The following is a 26,726-nucleotide window of genomic DNA, read 5'->3' on the forward strand; positions in this document are numbered from 1 at the left end:
TCGCCCCGCCCCCCCGAAGCAGTTCCGTTTCGGTTTGGATTTGACAGATCAGTATTTTATAATGATCTATTATTAGTGTAGTCTATGCTTATTCTTCTATTCTTCTCTATTTCTAATCCGATCATATATTCTCTTGATGTATATATAGCGGTATATCGTTTCCTACATGGGTTGAATATAACGACTTTATCAATTACTGTGTTTCTGTTATTAGTTATTTCTATACTATTGTCTTCTGTGTTTTACTTTTTGCTGTCCTCTTGTCTTCCTGTTCTTGTTCTCTCTTCTTTCCTCTCCTTCTATTGTGCATATCACTTGTTCTCTCTATCTCTCTTTCCTGGTTTTGCTGTTAATTGTAGCTTGCGGGCTATCGCGGAGGGCAAGGACCACTGTGGACTGGCAAGATCCATTCGTGTGCATTGGCAAACTATGCTTTGGCACCTACCGACACCACTCATGGCCTATGATTGACCACTGGACCAGCCTATCAGAAAGGAGCCTCAGAAACCTCTCTACGTATTGTACTCGGTAACATGGGTCAACGAGTTAGAGGAATAGGAGACATAACACAGAGACACAATACACACGCACACAGATATTGCACGGAAAAACAATGCTCGTACACACACACACACACACACACACACGACACACAACACACACACAACACACAACACACACACACACCACACCACACACACACACACACACACACACACACAAGAACACACCAATACAGAAATATTGCGCAACACAAGAACACATCCATGATCTTGCTCATATTCTCTTGTGTGTATGTGTGTGTGTGTGTGCGTGTCTGTGTTTTGATTTATTATGTATGTGGGTACCAATAGGATGAGCAAAACAATGAACTTTCAGACAAGTGGGACATTTCACCGGTCTCCAAAAGGAAAAAGCCTATTAAAGGCTTAGGGGTTACGGTTAAAAATCAAAATCAAACATTTTTGGTCACATACACGTGATTAGCAGATGTTATTGCGGGTGTAGCGAAATGCTTGTGCTTCTAGCTCTGACAGTCCAGTAATATCTAACAAGTAATATCTAACAAATTACACAACATATACCCAATACACACAACTCTAAGTAGGAATGAATTAAGACTATATACATATGGACGAGCGATGTCAGAGCGGAACGGACTAAGATACAGTAGAATAGTATAGAAAACAGTATATACATATGAGATATGAGTGTCTCGTCATCGTTGGTAATCAAGCCTACTACTGTTATGTCATCTGCAAACTTGATGATTGTGTTGGAGGCGTGCTTGGCCATGTAGTCATGGGTGAACAGGGAGTACAGGAGGGGGCTGAGCACACACCCTTGTGGGGCCCCAGAGTTGAGGATCAGCGGAGTGGAGGTGATGTTTCCTACCTTCCCCACCTGGGGTCGGCCCGTCAGGAAGTCCAGGACCCGGTTGCACAGGGCGAGGTTCACACCCAGGGCTTTGAGCTTAATGATGAGCTTGGAGGGTACTATGGTGTTGAATGCTGAGCTATAGTCAATAAACATCATTCTYACATAGGTATTCCTCTAGTCCAGATGGGATAGTTCAGTTTCGCGCAAATGCTACCATCTAGCCACGGTTTCTGGTTAGGGTAGGTTTTAATAGTCACAGTGGGTACCACATCTCCACTTCCTTATAAACTCAGTCACCGTATTCGTGTATGAGTCTAGATTATGGGTTTATGGGTTAGGGAAAATAGGATTTTGATTAGGAATCAATTGTTTGGTCCCCACAAGGATAGTAACACAAACATGTGTGTGTGTGTGTGTATATATGTGTTTGTCCGTGCCTGTCTGCCTGTGTGTTTGTGTATCCCAGGTGCAGCAGCCCAGTGAGTATGACAGGGAGTCGTGGGCTCTGAATGATGAGGAGAGACTGAAGGCTGTGCCCTTGCTCCACGGCCAGGGGAACAAGCTCTACAAACTGGGGCGCTACCAGGACGCCACCAACAAATACAAAGAGGCCATAGTCTGCATCAAGAACATACAGCACAAGGTACTGTAACAACGGATCAGGAATAGCGGTCTAAAATAATGACTTTGGCTTTAGTTTTTGGAGTTCTTGAAATGTGTTTTGTGACAGAGTATRACCATATTTTAATCATGACTTCCACATACAAAGTACACCCTCGATGCTTTGTGTGTTTGAGAATTGTATGTGTGTGTGTGCGTGTGTGCATGTACGTGTATGTCAGTGTGTGTGTGGGTGCGTGTGTGCATATATGAGTGTATTCATCCATGGTGTGTAACAGTGTGTATCCCCCTCCCCCAGGAGAAAGCATGGGAAGCCCCCTGGCTGAAGCTAGAGAAGATGGGGAACATGCTGACTCTCAACTACTGCCAGTGTCTGCTCCGTATGGAGGAGTACTATGAGGTCATAGAGCACACCAGTGACATCATCAATCAGCACCCAGGTACCTCAGGCACACAAAATATATTATGACACCTTACAGGAAAAGCTCTTGAGACAACAACAAATAGTCAATGGGCGAAGTGTGAAGAAACATAAATTAGGGTCTAGCCCAAAGCAAACCGATTTTTAAAAACATTATCTCTGTATCTGCATGTGTGTGCTTCTCTATCTGTTTGCATATGTGTGTGTTCATCCTAGGTGAAATGAAGGCGTTCTACGTGCGAGGGAAGGCCCACATCGAGGTGTGGAACGAAGCTGAGGCGCGGGCTGACTTTGAGAGGGTTCTAGATCTGGACCCTGGCATGAAGAAGGCTGTTAAGAAGGACCTGGGTGTCCTCAACATGAGGATGGAGGAGAAGAATGAGGAGGATAAAGTCAAGTACAAGGGCATGTTCTGACATGGCCCAGGAGATRTGCAGATATGGAGGGTCAATGTCAAAGTCAATGTTAACCTCACTTGGGTATGTGGGACGGTAGCGTCCCACCTCGTCAACAGCCAGTGAAACTGCAGGGCGCCAAATTCAAATACAGAAATACTCATTATAAAAATTCAGAAAACAAAACATATTTKACATAGTTTTAAAGATTAACTTCTTGTGAATCCAACCACGGTGTCAGATTTAAAAAATGCTTTACGGCGAAAGCATACCTTACGATTATTTGAGAACATAGCCCAGCAGACAAATCATTACAAACAGTAACCAGCCAAGTAGAAGACTTACACAAGTCAGAAATAGAGATAAAATTAATCCCTTACCTTTGATGATCTTCATATGGTCACTCAGCAGACATTAATTTACTCAATAAATGTTCATTTTGTTCGATAAAGTCTCTCTATATCCAAAACCTCAGTTTTGTTTGCGCGTTTTCTTCTAGAATCCACAGGCTCAAACGCAGTCAAAACAGGCAGACAAAAAAATCCAAATTGTATCCATAAAGTTCATAGAAACATGTCAAACGATGTTTATATTCAATCCTCAGGTTGTTTTTAGCCTAAATAATCGATAATATTTTCACCAGACAATAACGTTGTCAATATAAAAGGTAAACAAGAAAGGCACACTCTCGTCGTGCGCATGAAAAGCTCTTTGACAGTTTAGGGTCCACTCATTCAGACTGCTCTTACTTCCTAATTTTTCAGAATACAAGCCTGAAACAATTTCTAAAGACTGTTGACATCTAGTGGAAGGCATAGGAACTGCAATTTGAGTCCTAAGTCAATGGATACTGTAATGGCATTGAATAGAAAACTACAAAACCAAAAAAGAAACTACTTCCTGAAGGGATTTTTCTCAGGTTTTTGCCTGCCAAATCAGTTCTGTTATACTCACAGACACTATTTTAACAGTTTTGGAAACTTTAGAGTGTTTTCTATCCAAATCCACCAGTTATATGCATATCATATCTTCTGGGCCCGAGTAGCAGGCAGTTTAATTTGGGCAGGCTATTCATCCAAAATTCCGAATGCTGCCCCCTACCCTAGTGAAGTTAAAGTGGACAGCACAGATGGTGCTTGTGGAGGAAGAGAGGAGAGATGGGCAAAGCAGGAGTGAGAGAGAGAGAGAGAAAGAGAGAGAGAAAGAGAGAGAAAATGTATCCTAGATCATTGTTACTTATTTATCTATGTTTTTCCTGGAACATTGTTTGGTGGTCAATCCATTTGGGTAGAATATGAATCCATTATGTCTGACTTGAATGGTTAAAGCCCAACAAGTACTGCATCTAGTCATAAAAGGCAAATAAATCTTGGTGTAGATTGTGTACTCATCAGATATTGAATGAATATGTTATTTTGTTCTTTCCTTTAATCCATGGCAAACTACATGACCAAACGTATGTGGACAACTGCTCCTCGAACATCTCATTCCAAAATCATGGGCATTAATATGGATTTGGTCCCCCCTTTGCTGCTATAACAGCCTCCACTCTTCTGGGAAGGCTTTGCACTAGATGCTGGAACATTGCTGCAGGGACTTGCTTCCATTCAGCCACAAGAGTATTAGTGAGGTTGGGCACTGATGTCGAGGATTAGGCCTGGCTCGCAGTCGGCGTTCCAAATCATCCCAAAGGTGTTCGATGGGGCTGAGGTCAGGGCTCTGTGCAGGACAGTCAAGTTCTTTCACACCGATCTTGACAAACCATTTCTGTATGGACCTCACTTTGTGCATGGGGCATTGTCATTCTGAATACTGAAACAGGAAAGGGCCTTCCCCAAACTGTTGCCACAAAGTTGGAAGCACAGAATCGTCTAGAATGTCATTGTATGCTGTAGCGTTAAGATTTCCCTTCACTGGAACTAAGGGGCCTAGCCCGAACCATATAAAACAGCTCCAGACCATTATTCTTCTTCCACCAGACTTTACAACTGGCACTATGCATTTGGGCAGGTAGCATTCTGCTGGCATCCRCCAAACCCAGATTCGTCCGTCGGACTGCCAGATGGTGAAGCKTGATTCATCACTCCAGAGAATACGTTTCCACTGCTCCAGAGTCCAATGGCAGCGAGCTTTACACCACTCCAGCCGACGCTTGGCATTGCACATGGTGATCTTAGGCTTGTGTGCGACTGCTTGGCCATGTAAACTCATATCATGAATCTCCCAAAGAACAGTTATTGTGATGACATTGCTTCCAGAGGCAGTTTGGAACTCGGTAGTGAATGTTGCAACTGAGGACAGACAATTTATACGCGCTATGCTAATGGGACCGCACTTGGCGGTCCCATTCTGTGAGCTTGAGTGGCCTACCACTTTGCGACTGAGCCGTTRTTTCTCTTAGACGTTTCCACTTCACAATAACAGCATTTATAGTTGACTGGGGAAGCTCTAGCAGGGCAGAAACTTGACAAACTGACTTGTTGGAAAGGTGGCATCCTATGACAGTGCCACGTTGAAAGTCTGAGCTCTTCGTTAAAGCCATTCTACTGCCAATGTTTGTCTATGGAAATTGCATGGCGGTGTGCTCGATTTTATACACCTGTCAGCAATGGGCGTGGCTGAAATAGCTGATTCCACTAATGAAGGGGTGTCCACATACTTTTGTTCATATAGTGTATCTATATTGTTTTAAAGGGATTTTCACACACTGACAAAAAATGTATACCGTCAATAAGCTTAGCCAATTCTCTGTATCTTGTTGCCACCATGACATTCCACTAGATGGCATTATTTCTATAGCATACACCTCAGGGCTAAATACTGTACTATAAAAGTTGATATATCAACAACTACTCCAATAACAAAGAGGAAGTTTGAACTGTGTTCGGGGGGGGGGTCTATGATAATTAATTCACCAGTATGGCACAATGGCAGTACAATCTTCAACAAAGATCTCCAACAGAGGACACTCTAAAACAGAGGCTTCTAGCTTTTGTTCCAGCCCAGCACTAACACACCTGACAACACTAATCGTGGTCGAGACTAAAGGCTCTGATTAGTTGATTATTGGAAACAGGAAGTGTTAGTGCTGGGCTGGGACAAAAGCCTGACCACGCAGTTGCTCTCCAGGAGAATAGTTGGGGAACCCTGCTCTAGATTTGGAGAACCCTGCTCTAAGTTATTGTGTTGACCTGATATGCCTTCTGATGGCCTGCATGTTAACATGAAGGATCACTTTGCTGTGAAAGGAATGATGGGTAATTGCAGTGTCTGAGTGATAGATAGGGGTCACATACAGGTTAGTGATGGAGACACTCCCACAATAGTATGATAGACAGCACACCCAGCCACCCACAGCTGGCTCCAGTAAGTTACATAATATAATTGGGTAAATGTCTGAGAGCCACATGTATGTGTGTACAGTATCAGGTCGATACCATACAGCGAGCTCACTTTCATTCAGGGAATCCCCTATTTGTCATATCCCATTCTCTGTACACTCTTAGAAAAAACGTTTTTTTGGGGTTCTTTATAGAACCTTTAGATTTTTTTATGAGATTAAAGAACCCTTTCTAGTATTAACAAAAATGTGAGAGTCCAACGAACCGGCTGAGGCCTCCCCGGTAGCTCTGGTACTGACACCCGGACCCAACATACCTTCCAGCACAAAAACAAACAAAAAACACTCCCTGATGCTTCCCTTAGGTGAGGTGTTATTCTGTTCCGATGTACACTGAGAGTCGGGAAGCAAGTACAGGGAGTGAGTGTTTAATAAATAAACGGTACATAAAACAAGAAACACAAACAACGCACTGACATGAAACAGAGTCAATAGCACCTGAGGAAAGAACCAAAGGGGAGTGACAAATATAGTGAAGGTAATCAAAGGAGGTCATGGAGTCCAGGTGAGTGTCATGAGGCGCTGGTGCGTGTGGCGATGGTGACAGGTGTGCACAAGAATCAGCAGCCTGGTGACCTAGAGGCCGGAGAGGGCGCACACGTGACATAATGATGCAGCTTCATGATTTCACCTGGTCAAAAAAATGTCTATCGGACGTCTGACACGTTACGTCTATATGGCAGGGGGAGATTGAAATCATATTTTGCAACACTGTTGCAGAGGTCTGAGTGGCAAACAGAAAGGTTCATACAAACCTATGCTGTTGCAAACTAAATGCTAGATAGAAGCAAGAGGAAATAATGTGTTTAATAAAAGCATAGTCTCAGTCGGTATTAGATAGAACGTCGCTGCCCTGCCTGTGTGGAAAAGAACCTGTGGTTACAGCAAAAACTTTACTTTTTTCAAATGCAATTCTCTTTTTGTCTGCTTGTTTTAGTAAATTACAAAACTACATTTAAGAAAAGTACAACATGTCTAAAGATTACATTTCAACATTGCCTGCTCCCGAGCGTTTTCACTACTTAGAAATATATAATCTTGTAGTGCTTCCCTCRTGTCCCTTTTCATGACGGAGCTAGCAGCCACGTGAGTGCTACCGACCAGCTACCAACCAGAACATTAATCTAGACCAACAACACAAACAAACGGACTGTACAGCTTCAAGGAGTGAGTGGAGTTACAAACAGACTATACTAAACAAGTGAAATGTCTTACCAGTGATGAAGTGTTTTCCACACGCGTCTACGTGTAGTGTACTTGGACACCGGGGCTCCACATTTCCCACTCTCCCACTCTCTGATGAATAAGCTCTTCTCTCAGGCTCTATTTCTCTACATGGGAGCATTGCAAACCATAGTTCGGGATTTTTTATCTTGTTAAATGTACATTGAACAACCACAGCTTTTCGTCATGTTTTGATATTTCTGAARACAAAATCGATGATGAAGTAGGCACTTTCACACTGGGGGTCAATGGGAAATAATGTTTGTTCCTTATTATTACCTGAATATCAACTTGGACTATACACTCTTAGATAAAAAGTGGTTCTATGAAGAACCTTTTGATCAATTCAAAATATAACTGCCATTCCCATTCAAAAATCAACTTCCATTCCAGCATGACGACGCAAGAGGACGATGGTTGAACCAACTTGCAAGTAGCCTAGCCCAGTGTTTCCCAACTCTGGTCTTCAAGTACCCCCAACAGTACACAGTTTTGTTGTAGTCCTTGACAAACACACTTCATTCAGCTCATTGTAGACTTGATGATTAGTTGACAAGCTGAATAAGGTGTGCTTTCCAAGGTTACAATAAAAATKTGTTATTTTGKGGGTCCTCAAGTACCAGGGTTGGGACACACTGGCCTAGCCTACCAATAAGCATGTTATTTTTCAATGTATTAAGATAAGCAAAGTACATTTTTTAATTCAAATATATGAAGCCAAAGTAATATGATAGGCTAGATTWWWAAAAAAAAGTTGAAACGTTATTAGAATTTGAGCATGTTTGTAAGCTAGCTAGCTAGCTGACTTAGCTAGCTAAACAGAGAAATCTAGCTAGGCTACTTTAATTTACCACTTTACAAGTTAGCCAGCTAACTCTTTTAACTAAACATGATTTTTTATTATGGGACATGCCTAAATAGATAATAAATTATTTATAATAAATGATGTATAATAAGTCTTGATGATACAATAGCCTAGTTAATCATTACCTTACTTTTAACACACTATCTATGTTTTGCTCAGTCTGTCAGTAACCCAGAACAATCAGAGGCAGAGGATCTCTCTTTCGGCTGCTGCGGACAACAACTGCATGTATTGGTCTTCTACATCATAGTAATTATATACTGTATGTCTGCCAGTGGCGGTCGGTGCTCTTTAAGATGAGGGAGGATGATTATTGTTTTGGAGAATGGCCTTCTTTCTATTACAGCATATTGGATGTCATTCATATTTCATTCACCCAGTTCAATGTAACATCGATAGGTTTAGGCTACTACATGACACTCATAATGTCCCTATACCCATCATGAGGTTGCTACAACCGAGCCTATGAATGAAAGTTTACAGCGTAGGTGCACAGGTCGAGAGAAATTTGAGTAATCAAGGTGACAGACAGTGATACATTCAATACTGCCTTGCACACTCTTGCCTGCATCTAGCTGATCTAGGGTGTAATCATTAGTCCAACAGTTGCAAACAAGAGTTTCTATTGGACAAATTCAGGTATGTTTATCCCCGTTTTGTTCCGTTTGTGTAACGGATGTGAAATGGCTAGCTAGTTAGCGGTGGTGCGCGCTAATAGCCTTTCAATCGGTGACGTCACTTGCTCTGAGACCTTGAAGTAGTGGTTCCCCTTGCTCTGCAAGAGACGTGGCTTTTGTGGAGCATTGGGTAACGATGCTTCGTGGGTGACTGTTGTTGATGTGTGCAGAGGGTCCCTGGTTTGCGCCCGGGTCGGGGCGAGGGGACGGACGTAAAGTTAAACTGTTACATTTGCTTCCCTATAAGAAACTTTTTTTTCAACAGAATCGGCAGAATGAATACACCCCTGATCACACACAAACACAGTTCACTTTCATAGCTGCCACATACAAATAGCATGATTCCTTTGATCGTTGAATAATTCCTTCTCGCATCTATGCCCTCTCCTCCTCTCACCTATTCACTTCGCTTGTGGACTTCAGTGCACAACACATCAGCCGTCAGTGACACGGCGAAAAAACCTTTCCAGGCCAAACCTTCATGTCATAACCGCTAACCCCTACACAGAGCCTACATCGATGTCACCATATTAGCTAACGTCAAGTCAACATAGCTACTAGAACCAAAGCGTTAGTAAACCCGCTACAATCATGCAGTACAGTGTACAGTTAGCAAGCAGTTTAGCAGTTACATCGGCGGTCCCCAGTGGCAATAAATGTATAAATCCAAAAGCTTACCTTGACTTGGAAGAGTTCTAGTGTTGGATAGCCATAGCAGCTAGGTAACATAGCATCCCTCTCTTTTTGAGCCAGGTGTTTGAGTAGGCTAAACTAGCTAGCTACATTCGCTAGCTAAGAAAGTGAAAGTGAAAATATGAAATATAGCTAGCTCACTCTCCCTCTCTTGCTTCTCCTTAATTTTTGAAGAAATACATTTGTTCAAAACTGTTCAACTATTGTCTTTTTCTCTCTTTGACTCAACTACTCAGCACATTTTATACACTGCAGTGCTAGCTAGCTGTAGATGATGCTTTCAATACTAAATTAATTCTCTGATCCTTTGATTGGGTGGGCAACATGTCAGTTCATGCAGGATGTCCTCCGGAAGTTGTCATCATTACTGTGGAAATCTGTGGAAAGGGGTGAGAACCACGAGCCTCCTAGGTTTTGTATTGAATTCAATGTTCCAAAAGGAGGACTGAAACGAGATGTCCCCTGGCTACACCATGGTGCTACCCAACAGAGTGCTGTTGAGACTACGGTACACGTTCATTGCTTAACAGTGTGTTTTAATCAATTATTTTGTGACGTGAATATATTTAGTGTAGTTTTATCTAAAAATTTAACTTTTTTAATGTTTCACAATTTTTATTTTTATGAAATTCCCTGAGGATAGTCCTACCCTTCCTCCTCTGAGGAGCCTCCACTGATGTCTGCATAGCATTTTGTCTTCATTTTCTGAAGATTACCTCATGTTTTTGCTCCTTTTTTCTTCTTCTCTGGAACCAGTCAGACATTAACCCATACTGCATTGGTGGTAGGTAGCCCAGCGGATAAGGAGTTGAACCTGTGTCCGAACGTTGGCTGGTTCAAATCCTGGGGCCGGGCGCTGGAACAAAATGGGTGGAATTGATCTGACAACTGGAGGGCTACTGGGTTCACATCCTCAAAACATTCCCCTACTGTTGGACCCTTGAGCAAGGCCCTTAACCACACAATATGCTCTTCGTCCAGGGGTGCTGCACTGCAACTTAAACATGTGCACATCTAAACTGTATGTTTGAGGTTTGGGGGAATGAGAACGGAGCAGAAGACACATTTTTATTCTTCGCTGTAACTGGACAAAGTTACATTGTTTTGCATTATATTGTATTGTAAAGAAGTCAGCCAGAGTTGATGTGGGCCAGCATTCAAACAAAGGCATGCTTTCCTGCCCACCGATGCATATTTCCTATTGTTTTTGTTGCATATAATGACAATACATTCTAAAAAAGATGCTACTATTCTATTGTCCATTATTTAATTGTTTATTAAATTATATTGTTAGCTAAAAATATTTATATTTAATAGTAGTAGCCATAATTCATAAATGTCACCATGCAGGGGTCTGTATGGAACCATTTTGTTTCAGTGAAGAAGAACATCTAAGGTTCTGATCCATATATGAAGCAAGCAATATAACCCTTTTGGGTCCTATAAGGAACCTTTTTTAAGAGTGTAGGACACAAAAACAGAAAACACCCAACTGCCCTCACTTGTCATAGGTCCTCACTTTGGACCATAGCAGCAGAAAACATCATAACATTTATCATTACATTTAGCACTTTAGGGCTCTACATAGTATCAATCTAGTTACAGCTTTAAATGCCGTATCCGAAAAAATGTACCCACTGTTTATAATCAGTCGATACAGAATGTGGATGGAAGCCTAAATTCAAGGTTGAACTACAAAGTTTCTATGTCAGTATCCACAAATAAAACCACCCCCCGTGGTAGGTTATTGATTTAGTATTAATTTACCAGTAGGCTATATCAGGTTCCTGACCTGCTGCGTAAAGGGAGCCTAGTGGAAGACAATTAACATTCCTACCACACGGTGTACACGTTTTCAATCAAGCGTGTCCTTGGGACATTGAGCAAATCTATACAAACAAACCTAAGATCATCAATGATATATCTATAAATTAGACAAATTTGAATAGTATAAGTGGTCTATATTAGCCTATATTAGAAGAGACTTTGAGGCGTCCCACGCGGGGATCAAATCGCCAGAGAGATTCTGCCCTGCCTCTCCTGCTCCTGGCGCGCTTCCATAGTGGTGCTGATGTTGGGAAGGACGGAAGAGAGAAAGAAAGGGGAGGAGAGGAGTGGGACGGGGAGGGGGCGCCGCACTGCTCTGCTACAAGTTCATCCCAGTGGCTCTCTTGCTGCAGCGTGAGAAACAGTCTTGACACACGACCCGTTGCGGAACAACACACAGGACACAAACTCACTTTCTCTATTTCTCGGGGTATATTTGATTGAAACGAATCTCATTCCGTCATTCTTTATTACTTTGAATGAAAAAGAAAACGTTTATTTAAGTGAGATATACGGCTGGTAATAATTGTGGATCGCGGTGGGATTGAAAAGGCAGGCGACAGGCGCTTCACTGAGTGATTTGTTCTTTGGGTCTGGCGTTACAGATGGAGAGAGGGAGTGCACATTTCAGAGGAGATCGCTTTCCGATAGCGCGTATGGATTGAATGGAAATGCGGAATTGAGGCGGAAGGCATTCTTGATTCTAGAGGAAGAATGATGCGAAAATCCAACGGGAAAATACCACTATATGTTTTATCTCTAATTGAAAGGGGTTGATTTATAACGCATGTGGTTGACATAGCCAACCTAAATGGTGCATTAGTATACATATCAACTTGCCACGCAATTGGTTACATTGGGTAGTCATAGTCTTAGAGTTTATTGTAAAATCGAAAAATAAATTAAACTATATTTTTTTATCAGGTCAAAGAATGGGAATATAGCACCACTATAACCAGTCTTCGTACTTTACACGAGTAGGCATTATTTCCTCTATTGGAAACTGATTAAAATATTTTGGATTTTGAAGAAATGGCAATCAACATAGACACTGAATTCGAGAAATCTAACCTGGGAGAGAGCGGCCGCGCGCCCGCCAACGAGTTTCAGGAGACGGAGAAACTTCTCAGCCCCGTGACCACCGAGCCCGCTGGCGGCAACGGTATGAAAATGTCCTCCTCCTTCACAGTCAACGTGGGGAGCGACAAAAACCTGGATGTAGACCAGAACGGCCACAGTTTGCCCTTTAGGTCGGGCTCTGCAGGGCACCTTGCTGCTGCCCCCCTTTCCCCGTCCCGGGTCAGTTTGAGTCGCAGTTGCACCTCTTCCATCGGAAACGCCGCGGTCCAAGAGGCGCAAAAGCCCAAAGACTACCTCATACTGGTCATATTGTCCTGCTTCTGCCCTGTCTGGCCCGTCAGCATTGTTGCTTTGTTATTTTCAATTATGGTAAGTGGATATATATCGTCTAGGAAAGTGGAGTCTAAAAACGCCTGTCGTTTCTTGTCAATTCACTGTCCATGCTGTATTGATATATTAATCATTATTTGCAATTTCTTAATAAAATAGAACTAGGATATTAACACTAGTAATAACCTCAAACAGCATTGTTTAGAATGCTGACTGTTGCCACTAAATCGTAGCCCTATAGCCAAGTTGAATTCGAAAGCCCCTTTTTACCCATTGGTGATCAAGTGTAGGCCTAAGGGCTCTATTCAATCTGTATCGCTGAAGTTTACAGATTGCATGCTAGAAATGTAAAGGTCATTTCCGATTTTGCCGACATATGCAGTGTTTACCTTGAATGCAGTCTCTGCTAAAACGGAACATTATATTTACATTTCAATCATGCTGTAACAATTTCCGCGATATGGATTGTATAGAGCCCTAAACTATTCAACAAATAAATGTATGATGAAATTCAATGTGACCGTTGAGTCGTGGTAATCTCCTTTTAGGCCCTCTGGACATGTGTTAGTAGTAACAAACTAACGTTAGCCACATAGCTAGCCGAGCTAATGTTAGCCACAACAAAGTGGAATTCGTGTAATGTACACGAATACGTAATAAAGACAGAAAATTGTGTAATACACACAAAATGCGTTGTGATGAAAATCATGTATTAATGAGTTGGATTGATCAATTTGAAGAAAGAAATTTAACAACAGGTTGAAACTGAGTGGAACACATTGTCGATGTGGATGTTGTTTCAAAGCCTAACACAACGAAATGGACAGCAGCTGTTTTCTATTGACATTCATTTGGATACATCAATCAATCAATCAATCAAGTTTATTTTATATAGCCCTTCGTACATCAGCTAATATCTCGAAGTGCTGTACAGAAACCCAGCCTAAAACCCCAAACAGCAAGCAATGCAGGTGTAGAAGCACATCCATAACAATGTTTGCCTTCTCGTCAGGACACTTGACAGTGTTCATTACGAGGAGATCGCACTGCAAATCTGTCATGTGAATTTTCAATCCCAATGATAATACCTACAATCAATCAATAGCTTTGACCAATCCCCGAGGGTTGTAAGACCATGGGTATAATAATAATTGGGCAAAGACTCAGCTTTATGCAAAAGGTTAGCACARTTTATTCAGAGAACGTTCTAAAGTCAAGAATACAAAGACATCCATTTTATACCTGGCTCCTTAATTACGCACATACTTTCACACAAACAGTAGATATTCTACGCACATACATACACACAAACAGTAGGTGAGTTTTATCCTTTTCCATAGTTCTCACCACTGTGTATCACTACCCAGCCGACAGTTCCATTCCCCCGAGATTAGGGGAACCTTGAGAAGTACACCCTATCCTATCATAAGTTTCTCAGAGTCCTAGCCAGGTCGGTTCAAACACAGTTTAATTGTTCTTCGGTATTTTCTTAGGCACACACATACAAGTTCAAATCCTAAACTACGCCTTGCTCAGACAGTCTGTGTTTTTCCACTATACAGATACATTGTTTAATCTAATTCTGACTAAAACTACACACATCATCAGATTATAATTTTATGATTCTAATCAATTTCATACTATTATATGGTTTCAGAGTGGAATTATTKAATCATTATCTTTCAACATAAAAAWTATTTKATCAAAATCCAAAATTAGGCTAGAAGCTAGCTAAATAGTTTGTTGCTAGCAAACTTGCCAATATGACAACCAAATTCAAAAATATCAGTTGCTGAAAACAGCTGGTCAAACTAGAAACGTGCAAGGATTTGACAGCATAGCGCCACTTGCGTCATGACTGCAACACTGCAGTAGGGACCAGAGAAATTMATGTTCATCACTCACTATGTTAGGTCATCAGTTGCTCCAAAAAAATATGTCTCTGCAAAAACAAATCAATGCTAGCTACCTAGCTAACTCTTTCCTAAGTGTTTACAATGTATTAAATGTCGGTTTGTGTGGTTGTTGGTTTAGTTTCTGTAACTTTGTAGTAAGTAAAGTGTGTAGGCGCTTACTGTGTCATGATTGCAAGCTGTCCCAATATCTTTTCCAACTGTCCCTTTATCTGGTTTTAATGTCCATTCTAGAATGCCCTTCTTGCCAATCAGAAATGAGTATTCAACAATGCTGTGGTATAATATAAAATAATGKCACAGGACTTATAAGCATATCTTGTCTGCTAAATGAACAAGCAACAGCCTATGGCAAGGCGCATACCCAGATAACATACAGCAGGCCAACTCATATTCTGTTCTTCTGAAATAAATGTCCTTCATATTAGAATGTTTCTTTAGACCTGCGTAAAATAAATAATAGATTTATTGTTATGGTTTATATTCAATTTATTTATTAGACTTTTTWAAATGTAGATGTTCCAAAGGCACGCATCAGCAGCTTGTATGTGTGGAGTCCTGGAGATGCTAAACTTGTTTATGTTAATTAACGGTACTTTACCGTRAGACCGGCAGTCTTTTGCATGACAATAACCGTCTGACAAAATATCATGACTTCCATAGCCCTAAGAGAGGCACAGTGTATGTAGGCTACGGTGTTAAGCCTCGTGCACACCGGTTGCGTCAAACTGTATGCGTTCTGGCTGAAGTCCATTCATTTCAATGGGAGGCAGTCCACACTGCTGTGACTCATCTGCCAGATTCACGGTGTGTGGTACTGCGTGCAGTGTGTCACATGCATTGGATTTTTCCATCTTGTGTGCGTTACTTTGAAGTGTGGTATCAGACACGGAAGTAGATAAACCACCAAAGAAGTTGCTAATGTGTAGCGTGATTCTTTATGTTGTGATGCCGCGCATGGATTGCGAAGACTACGTAAAATGTACCATAACAGCAATGTAATGATACAACCTGTGTACACGCTTATGGTAGCCAACCTCTTATGCTGGACACAATCAATATTGTGGTCGTGTGGTAAAAATTCGAAATATTACATAAATGTCCTCAAGCTAAAATATACACAAATAATACATAATCTAATGAAATTGCTTTMGACAGGGATGTCTTCTCTCCCACTCCTGTTTGCACTGGCAATTGAACCGCTTGCAGAAAGAATTAGACAGGGCCCAAACCTAACAGGTATCAGTATTGGTTAACATGAATACAAACAACATTTATTTGTAGACGATCACTTGATATACCTGACCAATATTAAAAACTCAATGCCCTCTTACTAAAAATATTTTCAGAATACTCTAAAATCTCAGGATATAAAATGTATGTGTAAAAAAACGAAATAATGGCAATAGGGAAAAAACCCCGAATGATCTAGAGAAATCACTTTGCAAGCCAGCATAATGTGACTTGCAGGCCCGATGTGGCCTGTAAACTCAGAGTTTTCTAACACCACTGTGTTAGAGTATAACTAGGCCCTCAAAAAAAGGGCCCGGAACCCTTCATAGAGGCAGATAGGTAGAATCATTTACAGGGGGTTCTTTGAAGCGCCAAAACATTTYCCCCTCCTATGTGGACAAATGGAAGAATGTATGGTTCTCCTTAGCACCTTTTTTTCTAAGAGTGTAATAACTAGAGAAGTTTTGGAGAGGGTTGTGTTGAAACTACTGAGATGTTACTGGTGTTTTTTACAGATCTCATTACACTGCTGTTATGAGGCTGAAACCTCCACAGAGTTTGTGTCTGACTTAAGTTGTGACTGGCCTACATGTTGGTGGCTGTCCTTGCTGCAGGCTACATTTTCTATGCTAGTGTTCTAATAAGATACGTTTGGTCCAGGTATAAGTGGCTCTAGCCAGTTGAGAAGAACACAATTTGGCTCATGTGTCTTCTATCTTTGGGCTTGCAGAATGACTCAAAGACAGGGACAGCACACAATAATAAAACATTCAGTTTATAAAACATGGCAGTTCTGACAACAACAGTTCTCTCCTAATGGAGCCAGTATCCTAGCTGACAGAGGGAGGGAGAGAGAGGGAAGATAAGAGAGGGAAGGGGTAGAAACCAGAGATGGCCACTAACTCAATAGAAGGCGATAGAAGTCAATTGAGCCTTTCTGCAGAGGGCAAATTGCAACAGTTATCCAGCTATGTGGCTTTGATAAACATCTTTTCAGTCCTGAGGGGAGCAAGACAATCTCTCTCTCTCACACCTGTCTCTTATACACATCTAGATGTGTATAAGAGACAGCGATAGAAGTCAATTGAGCCTTTCTGCAGAGGGCAAATTGCAACAGTTATCCAGCTATGTGGCTTTGATAAACATCTTTTCAGTCCTGAGGGGAGCAAGACAATCTCTCTCTCTCACACACACACACACACACACACACACACACACACACACACACACACACACACACACACACACACACACACACACACACACACACACACACACACACACGGCAGGGGGATACAGGGCTAGCATCAGGATAGGATATTACAATATTACCTGCCCGCCACAGGGGTGGACTTGTAAAGATTATTCAGGCAGCCTACAGATTGGCTAGAACACATTTTCTAACACTGAAACAGATAGGAATTTATTCAAAAGGGAAAAATATAATAAATCCTCAAATCTTTATTTAAAAAGGGGAAAAGGACTTTTGCCTACATTCTGTATCTACATGTGGGGATAAATTCATTCCATAATTTCATAACACTGAATACCAAACAATTGGTTAATAATACAGTATATTGCTCAACCACCTAAGGCATAAAAAAACGTAATAGATGTATATATATGATATATTGTACAGTATATCTTGTACAACCACCAATGGCCAACTCATGCTGATCTGTAAGTAGAAAAGCAAGTTAGGCTTAACAGATGTAAGACAGCTGTACTGATGGCTATTGGTGTTGAGGTTACTGCTGGTGGACGCAGAAGACGTGGAGTAAATTCTGTGGCGTGGAGAGGCAGGGAGAGACAGGGTTATGGGCTTTTATTGGCTGTGCAGGACTGACGGCTAGGCCCGAACTGCTACTGCACGCTTGGCACGTTCACTGGTGAAATATGGGCTTCAAGCTTCAGCCCAGTGGATATTTTTCCTCTTTCTTTTAAGGTGTGGGAAGGGGGAGCCGTGTGTATATGTGTGTGTGTGTGTCTAAATGGCTTATTAGTAATCTTGTGCAGCTGCTACGTTGGGTAGTTTTGAAATCAGCATTCCCTCTGAAAACTTGGAAAGGACAATGGTGGAATAAGTACCCAATTGTCATACTTAAGTAAAAGTATAGATACCTTAATAGAAAGTTACTCAAGTAAAAGTGAAAGTCACCCAGTAAAATACTACTTAGGTAAAAGTCTAAAAGCATTTGTAGCAGCAATTWAGCTATTACTGAAGTAGCCCTGCTGATATAGTACTACACCCTACTACATTTAACCTGGACTAAAAAACATTTTCAATGGCGATTTTCCAGTGAGCTTGTTTTTAACTCCGAACTAGGCTTAATCTGTGCCCTGGAAACAGCCTCTTCATGTTGTATGGATAAAACAATATGTTTCCTCGAATACATGACAGTGGATTAAACTATGTGAATCATCAGTCTACCTCTGGAATAGAATAATGGAATACTTTCTCCAGCCCTTCTCTTCCTTAGAGATACAGGCTTGCCTCATTCAAGCCTTCTACGCACAATCCAACATACTGTCCACATGTACCACCTCTCAGCTCTTTGACTGTTTGCCCTGGGGGAAAACAACCATTAATGAGGACTCATGATGCCTTATGTGGATACTTCAAAGCCGTATCTGTCCATCCTTGAGGAGATATCTGATTTGACATAATGAGGTTGTTGTAAGCAGAAGGGTAGAAACATTGTTTTCACCGATCCAACTCGGTCAGATCAGTGATCTCTTAACATGGCGTCCTATAAGTTAAAACATTATGTGATTGGTAAATTAACTCTCAAAATCTACTCAATTGTTTTTAGACATAGACTGACCAACTGAATGTGGTTAAGATCAGTGGTCTGTTTAGGGACGTAACATCCAACTGATAAAGTTGTGGAATTGTTGAATTAGGTGTTTCAGTGAACTATTACACACCAGGGTTTCCTAACCCTGCCCTGCCCGTGGGCTCCGTTCCAATAGTGTAGAAATGTGTCCTACTGTCATTCCTCCCATCAAGTGGTCACTGATCTGACGTGACTGGATTGGTAGAAGCTAGGTCGTAGTGGAACTCTTGATCTCGCCTATCAAATCAAGTTAGATCAGCGATTACTTCAAAGAGGGAGAGAAGGAAAGGAGACATTTTAGAGTTATCTGAATACACACGGGCATACACACATAGACGCCAGGGTTGGGCTCAATTCTCTCTCTCTGTGTGTGTGTGTGTGTGTGTGTATGTACAGTACAATTCCTGTCCTCCAGGCTGCTCCCATCCCTGGGACCACACTTCATTATTAATGACAGCAGCAGCAGGGAGGGAGAGCACTTTCTTAGAGACTCATAGCTCTCCATGTTCTACTTCTTTCTCTCTCCATCTATCTCTGTCTCTACCGCCATCTTCCTCTCCATCTCATCTCTGATTCTGTCCTTCTCTCTCCATCTCCGATTCTCTCTCTCTCTTTCTCCCGCCACCTCTCTCCAGCCTCGACTGCAGTGGGAACAACCACAGGGCTGGGGGAGGGGATGTGATGTGTATGTGTTTGTTGTGTGGGCTTGCCTGGTTGTACTGCAGGTGGGATGAGAGGCCAGGTTTTTGCTGAATTTCACATTCATAAGAAAAATATGAGCAGGTCTCCCTCTCCCTGTGAATCAATACAACCATTTATTACCTAGTCTGAAGGCTCCCTTCCACCTACCCCCAGCTACTAACACACAGTCACACTTTACTCTTTCTGAGAAAACAGCTGGAGGTCTTTGACCCAGGCGTATCTGACTTCCAGTGCACTGTGTGAGTTCCTGCCTCACTAGAGACAGCGAGGCTCATGGGTAGAGGGAGAGGGAGGAAGGACAGGGGAAGGGTAGGGGGAAGAGAGGGAGGGAGAGGGATGAAGGGAGGGATACACGGAGGGAAAGAGGGATGGAGAGGGAGAGCAAGTGAGGGAGGGAGGGAGGACGGAGTGTTGTTCTCTGCAGTGATAAAAGGGTAATCTCATTCGTGTTTGAGTTGCTTTGTTTATCAGCAAAGTTACTTGAGATGATGTCGTTTGCAACCTGCAATTGCAACAAAAATGTATTGCAAATCGTTTTGTGTTACACAGGCTTTATATGACAATATCTACAGGAAACTGCCCAAATTAAGGAAACACTTGAATACATGAGGGATACAAAGTATATTGAAAGCAGGGGTTTCCACCCCAGGTGAGKCTCCTGAGTTAATTAAGCAATGAAGATGAGATCTGTGACTTTGAAACAGGAGTCTCAAAGGAGATGGTTTAAAGTGTGTGTGTGTGTGTGTGTGTGTGTGTGTGTGTGTGTGTGTGTGTGTGTGTGTGTGTGTGTGTGTGTGTGTGTCAGTCACCAGATCTTAACACTTAAGGGAGATTCTGGAGCAGTGCCTGACACAGAATTTTCCACCACCATCAACAAAACATCAAATGATGGAATTTCTTGTGGAAGAATGGGTCGCATCCCTCCAATAGAGTTCCAGACACTTGTAGAATCTATGCCAAGGTGCATTGAAGCTGTTCTGGCTCGTAGTGGCTCAACTCCCTAATAAGACACTTTATGTTGGTGTTTCTTTGATTTTGGCAGTTACCTATATATTATAGGTATTTACATTTGGGGTGTGCTATTTGCACTTATACTGTTGTCTTCTGGATTTATTCATCAACCCTTGCAGTTTTGGTACTCATACCAGACAGCATATTGAAMAAGTATCAGACAGTAAATATAGCATCACTGGTCTAAGCAGAAATAATAATGTATGCAATTGAAGGGTTCTGTCCCGGATCAGTCCTTATGAAGACCTAAAGCATCAGAGGACATTTAAAGAATGCATGACTGTGTTCTGTTTAAGATTATGATTTGCATTCCTCCCTGTCTGCTCAAAAACGTAACTATCACCCCCAGTTCTGAATTTGAATGACACAGCATTATGTATAGCTAGTAGCTGCTCTAAACAGGAAGTATTAAATCACATCTGGATGTCCTGCCAGACACACAAATGCACATAAGTGCACACACACACACACAAGCACTCAAGTGCGGGTGCCACACACACAACAGCAAACGGTGAAGCCCGCCTTGCTAAGACATACACACACATTCACGCAAGTTCACATACTGTACACACACGCATACCTAGCTAATAGAGAATTACTGTATTCTGCCAATGCAATATCATTTTCATCATCCAAAGAGAAAAATGGAGGTGTATTATAAAGGAGATGGGGAAGAAAGTGTTCTAGAAGTGGGATCACCATTACAGCAGAGCCTCCAGTCATCTCCATAGATGTCATGGTTTAATAAAGGCTAATTGAATTCAGAGTTATATGTAATTTCCCCCCAGTTAGAATACTTTGAAAGTGTTTCCTTCTTTCCTCCATTGTGTGGTTAAAACTGATCTGACGTTGATATAAATTAAAACATAGGCCCTCATAGAGGCCAGTCCAGCACCATGGACAGCACACACACCATGGTAAGCACCCACACCATGGACAGCACCCACTTGCTTCTCAAAGTGCTTTTGGTTCATGCTCAGATAATACTGTATATCTGCGGTTGGCATTTTGTTGTTTTCCTATATCTTCTTTGAGATGATTGTTTAGATTTTGGTTTACAATCTGTTAGATGTGGTGGTGACAGAAACAGATAATACACCACTGTACCCCAGTCTAAGAGGCTGAGGTCATTTGGAGAGATGCCTGTCTCTCCAAATGAGAGACAGGCATCTCTCATGGGGGGGGGGGGGGGGGGGGGGGGGGGGGGTTCTACTGCTCATCCAAAGAGAAAAGCAGTGGCGGATTAATGGGAGAATGTGGCATTCTAGGACCTGGGTAATTGCAACCCGGTGCCATAATCAGAGGTATTTGTCTTTTGTGTCTCTCAATCACCTCCTGTGGTCCCGTCTTAGACACACACACACCACTCCAGTCTGTCAACCTGTCTCTATTGTCTGCAACAGATATACGTATAGTACAGTATAAAGCTGCCTTGTGTGATTTACAGTAAGGTCCACACTACACTGTTCTTCAACATCAACCAATAACAACCGAAAGGCTCTGCAGACAAAGTTTGATAATCAATGAATAGGCCTCACTGTGGTTTCCAAATATTGGAAATACTTTATACAACAAGGATAACCTCTTGGTCAAGTCGTTATCGTAAAATATCAATAAAGAACCTGGCAAAAGTGTAAATAAATAAAAGGTCTGCAATGAAATGGTCCCAAATTTTGTCGAGCTTTAGGAAATCTCTCGGTTAGCGTTCATGTTCATTCCACTTTAAAGCCATTTCTCTGTGCATTAATGGACTATCAACTGATAAATATTTCAGTGACTGAGTGAAACTGCCAAATGAAACCATGTCCAGGTATGTTTGAGAATAAGTTTTCCCGTGAATCTCTGTATGGATTTAAGAGTTTCAGTTGTAAGATTCAGTTTTCCAACAAGAGCACAAGTCATACAAACAGGAAGTAAGACATCAGACAGTTTGACTATAAGATAACTAAAAGATGACATGAGAAAGGTGTAGTTCAAGATCTGGATAAGATTGTATGCTAAATGACCAAAATGTAAAACGTAACAACTCAAATTGTGTCATGACGGTTGTGTCTCTGTGAGGGTGTAAATGCATCTGGCCTTGTGTTGTGTGTCCTCTACTCTACAGTCCAGAAACAGCCTGCAGTCGGGAGACTTGGACGGCGCTAAGAGACTGGGTAAACTGGCTCGACTCCTCAGTGTTGTTTCCATATTCCTGGGTGTGCTCATCATAGTCGTCTCTGTAACGGTCTCTGGTAAGTAACACACACACACCGCTGCAGTGCATAAACACATGCACATACACACATACTGCATAACAATTTCAAGGTAATATATGAACATACATAAACATACACCAGTCTGTCATCAATCACATTGATGCCTGGAAAGTGTGTGTGTCTGTGTGTCAGCTCAGCAGATTTCTGAGCTCTGTGTGGATTGATTAAAGACTGCAGCTATAGCAGGCTGGCTTTGTGGCAAGGAGAGTATCCCTCCTGCTGTTTCAGCTACAGACCAGCCTGTCAAACTGTAGGAATGACTGGACCTTAACCTTTCTCTCTCTCACTCGCTCTCACCTCCCCCGCTCTCTCTTCCCTAACAGTAACCAAGTGACCAGTGTATATACTATGAAACAAGAGCACTGCTGCAAGCCAAGCAGAGGATGCAGCATGGAAAAAATATATAARTTCCGTTGATTCCTGAGATGAAAAAAATATATCATCACCTGCTCCACACTGTAATCAAGATCAAGGCAAAAAATTAAGAAGTTTAAAGAAGAGTAGGAAATGCAGTAGGAAATACACTAGCAAATGAATAAACCAAAGCAAAAATATCCAGATATGCATGCATTAGATTACAGTAACATTTGCTTGCTGAAAATGAAAATCCTTGATATAAAAAGTGTACTTCAAAAGAACGTTGGACGATTGACTTTTGGTTTGAGGGACTTGCTACTCTCATTCGATTCTCTGTGGAGTAAAAATAGTCTTAAGATGAAGAAGAGAGGGATGAACAGAGGAATGAAGTGATACAAACTTTTCTGTATCAAGAATGGAAGGAGACCTTGAAAATGGACTCCAAACATCAAGACAGCTGAATAATAACCTAAATATATACCTAGTTGGCCTGACCTCCTGCATTGAAAGCATATACAACTATACAGATATATTTGCAATATAAGTATATACAGATTAATATATCAATTCACATTTTATAAAAGTTGTGTATGTTGGGCTGCGATGATTGAGACTTAAGTTAAGATGGCTACCTGGCCGGCAGTGGCTGTCGCCTAATATATTTTGCCGAAGGATGTAATATTTGACCAGGGAACACAATTCAGAGAAGATGTTTTTGAATTTATGTTGTTTTTTTTGTAGGTTTTTGACAAAAATAAGAGACCACTTGCATGCATGTCTTGACTGTAGATAGCCAACCTTCTTAATTTTGTTTGTGAATTCATATTTGTTTGTCTGTGTTTTTACTTTGGGATATAACGAGCCAGTTGCTTAGAGCCTTTGGAGAGTGAATTGTACATAATGTGAGTGTTTCGGCTCCATGTGGGTTGACTGTGGACAGAAAGGACAGAAACATAATCCCCCCTCCCCTTTCCCCTGCCTTGCTGTGGGAGGGGTCTGACTATATTAATGCGCATGCCTACCCTCCCCATCCCCTCTCCAAACATCCATGCCAGAACATGGGCATAAGTCTGAGGATATTCAATTTGTCAGAACTATCCCTCTCCCCTTCCCCACTGCCCCCTAGCTCCCCCTCCAACTCACCCTACCCCAGTACCTTGTCTCATTACCTGGACTGTTAATGTAACTTGTTTCACTGAATGTATTTTGTAGTACTACAGAGACCAACACCAATCCTTAACCTATTGCCACCGTGCTGTATCGGTATGACATGTATTTATAGAATATATATGCAATATTATATAGGCATGCTTTGGGCTAAATGGTACCCAGGTTTTTGTATGTCACTGTAAGGACCCACTGTAACGTTAAAGGAACATTGTTTTGAGGTTTGATTGATTGATTGGCAGCAGTTCTCTCTGTACCTGTACTGTAACACACTAATTTGTCTGTATTCAAATGTGTCACCATGCCATCTGGAATAAGTCACACAGTTGGTTCAAATTCTACGGCGGTAACACAACAAAGAACTGTTATATTGACACATTTCAGATGTTTTAACACCTCTTATAAAACCTTCATAACCACTACATGATGCTTCATAACACCCTTGTTTGGACTTACATTCATGTTTGTATTACTCTCATAACTCATGCTCTTCAACTCCCATAAGATTTCAATACTGTAAGTTGACATTAGCGATTATTCATGTTTTCTTGATTCAACTGCTTGTCTTTTCAAGGGCTAATGTAGGTGTTAGCTACACATGAGATCAAAGAGAAATAGTTATATGATAATTTGATTGAATTGATCTGGCCTGAATTTAAAATGTTCAAAGAGATATAAAGTGATTGAAAAAGCACCTGTAATTGGTGAAAAAGGTCACCATATTAACATTTGAGGTCTCCTTTGAATCCTCTAAACTATGAACACACATTGGTTAATTCCTTGCTGAATAAAAAAACAATTCTGCCCCTGTCTAAGCATGCAAAGCACTAGATAAAACCTGGAAACTCTCTTGACAATCTGTGAACATTTTTGGCATCTGTACTGTATTTCTAGAAACAACAAATAGAAATAGGACCACAGCGGGTGAATGACTCAACATGGTCACGATGTTTAAAAGCACTGAACTCAAGACAGCCTTACAGCACATCTTTGGGTATGATAACAAAAAGGGCAGCAAGTTATATTGTACAATAGGACGCTCGTGCAGCCTGTGTGCTTCCCTTGACAGATGGGCTTAAGAGACATCCCTGTCTAAAGAGCTCTAATGTTTATCTCTGGGCAACAGGCATGCACAAACTAACTTCCCACACACACCTAAAGGGCTTTTAGAAACCTGCCTTGGGGGGGAAAGTAGACGTCTGCTTTTGTCATACAGTAAGAGTAAACAGCAGAGAAGAGAGAGAGGGGGAGACCCCGACCCAGCAGGAGAGTCAGTAACTCAGTCTGCCATTGAAAATCCAAAATTCAACATAATGCCTATAAGACAAATTTGTCTGGTAATTACACTGTTATCACATGAAATTCCACTTTTACAACACATACTTCCCTGACCATCTTTCTGCTGCGAGATGCATACAAGCTGTTCTGTGTCAGTAAAACAGTGACTTTCAATTCATGTCTATTTTTTTATGTCCTTATTTCTTCCCCTTTTGATAGCATATGTATATGCTGGTTTCCATCTCTGTTGTGAACATTCTGCACGTCTGGAATAAACGTTATCATGCATGGTCTCCGGTGAGTTGGATTGATTTATGTGGGTTTGGATAGCATTGATCTGTGTGTTTGGATAGCATTGATCTGTGGGTTTGGATAGCATTGATCTGTGTGTTTGTGTTTGTGCATGGACAGATTATGTCATAGAGGAATGGTCTAGGGGGAGTGTGAGAGAGGGGGTGTAAAGGGTCAGACAACCTGCCTTTTAAAGTGGCATCTGGAGTAAAGCAGCAGTAGCTCCACTGACATAATGATCAAAGTGAATGTTCCTGTCTGGAACACTAGAACAGGGAAAGCTGTGGAGCTAAACAAGCATGTTAGCATATACACACTCTGACTACTCTAAGAATGAACCTTTTTAGTAATATTTTTTTATTGATTATTAAAGAATACGATTGGCTCTCTTTAGCTACAGTAGTAGCCCCTTGGTATATCCTGTTGCTCTGAAAAATCGGATGAACTCATAAATAGAACGAGCCTCGCAAGTCAAGTGTGCTTGAAAGGTCTATGGACCCACAAAAACAAAATGTTTGCTTGATTTCTCAAATAGTCGTTTTTTTTGGTGACGCCACCTTTACTTGTTTGTGGTTCTCCTACACGTCATTAGACACCCTCATGTGAGTTGCATCTGTGAGCTGTGCTAGAATCAGCCTTTTAAACTCACTTTATACTTCTTTGTGGAAGAACTTGAGTCACAGTGAAAGTACACAATACTTAGTTCTGCTCCAGTGATCTTCAAACCAGACAAAAGGATATGAAATATTCAGACTCTACACTGTAG

At 41.5% G+C, this 26,726-nt stretch overlaps 2 protein-coding genes across 2 annotated transcripts in view; both read left to right on the forward strand.

Moving 5' to 3' along the window:
- Positions 1–3,518, forward strand: part of aipl1 (aryl hydrocarbon receptor interacting protein-like 1) — an 8,008-nt gene extending 4,490 nt beyond the window's left edge. Inside the window, exons 4-6 of the mRNA XM_070437370.1 lie at positions 1,843–2,023; positions 2,300–2,441; positions 2,639–3,518. Coding sequence (XP_070293471.1) covers positions 1,843–2,023; positions 2,300–2,441; positions 2,639–2,838 — 523 coding nt within the window. The 3' untranslated portion in view covers positions 2,839–3,518. The remainder of the gene's footprint in view (positions 1–1,842; positions 2,024–2,299; positions 2,442–2,638) is intronic.
- An 8,316-nt stretch (positions 3,519–11,834) lies between these two features.
- On the forward strand, positions 11,835–25,962 carry trarg1a (trafficking regulator of GLUT4 (SLC2A4) 1a). The gene is made up of 3 exons (XM_023980827.2): positions 11,835–12,952; positions 22,717–22,843; positions 23,191–25,962. The coding sequence occupies exons 1-3, from the start codon at positions 12,536–12,538 to the stop codon at positions 23,199–23,201; spliced, it is 555 nt and encodes a 184-aa protein (XP_023836595.1). The 5' UTR covers positions 11,835–12,535; the 3' UTR covers positions 23,202–25,962.
- Positions 25,963–26,726: the final 764 nt, after the last annotated feature.

The sequence above is a fragment of the Salvelinus sp. IW2-2015 genome, linkage group LG4p (assembly GCF_002910315.2).
Source record: "Salvelinus sp. IW2-2015 linkage group LG4p, ASM291031v2, whole genome shotgun sequence".
NCBI lineage: Eukaryota > Metazoa > Chordata > Actinopteri > Salmoniformes > Salmonidae > Salvelinus > Salvelinus sp. IW2-2015.

Bases quoted from the DNA above. Each gene is read 5' to 3' on its own strand.
- trarg1a (XM_023980827.2), top strand. From the start codon at position 12,536: ATGGCAATCAACATAGACACTGAATTCGAGAAATCTAACCTGGGAGAG. The intron at 12,953-22,716 runs GTAAGTGGATAT...TCTACTCTACAG, and splicing joins CTTTGTTATTTTCAATTATG to TCCAGAAACAGCCTGCAGTC.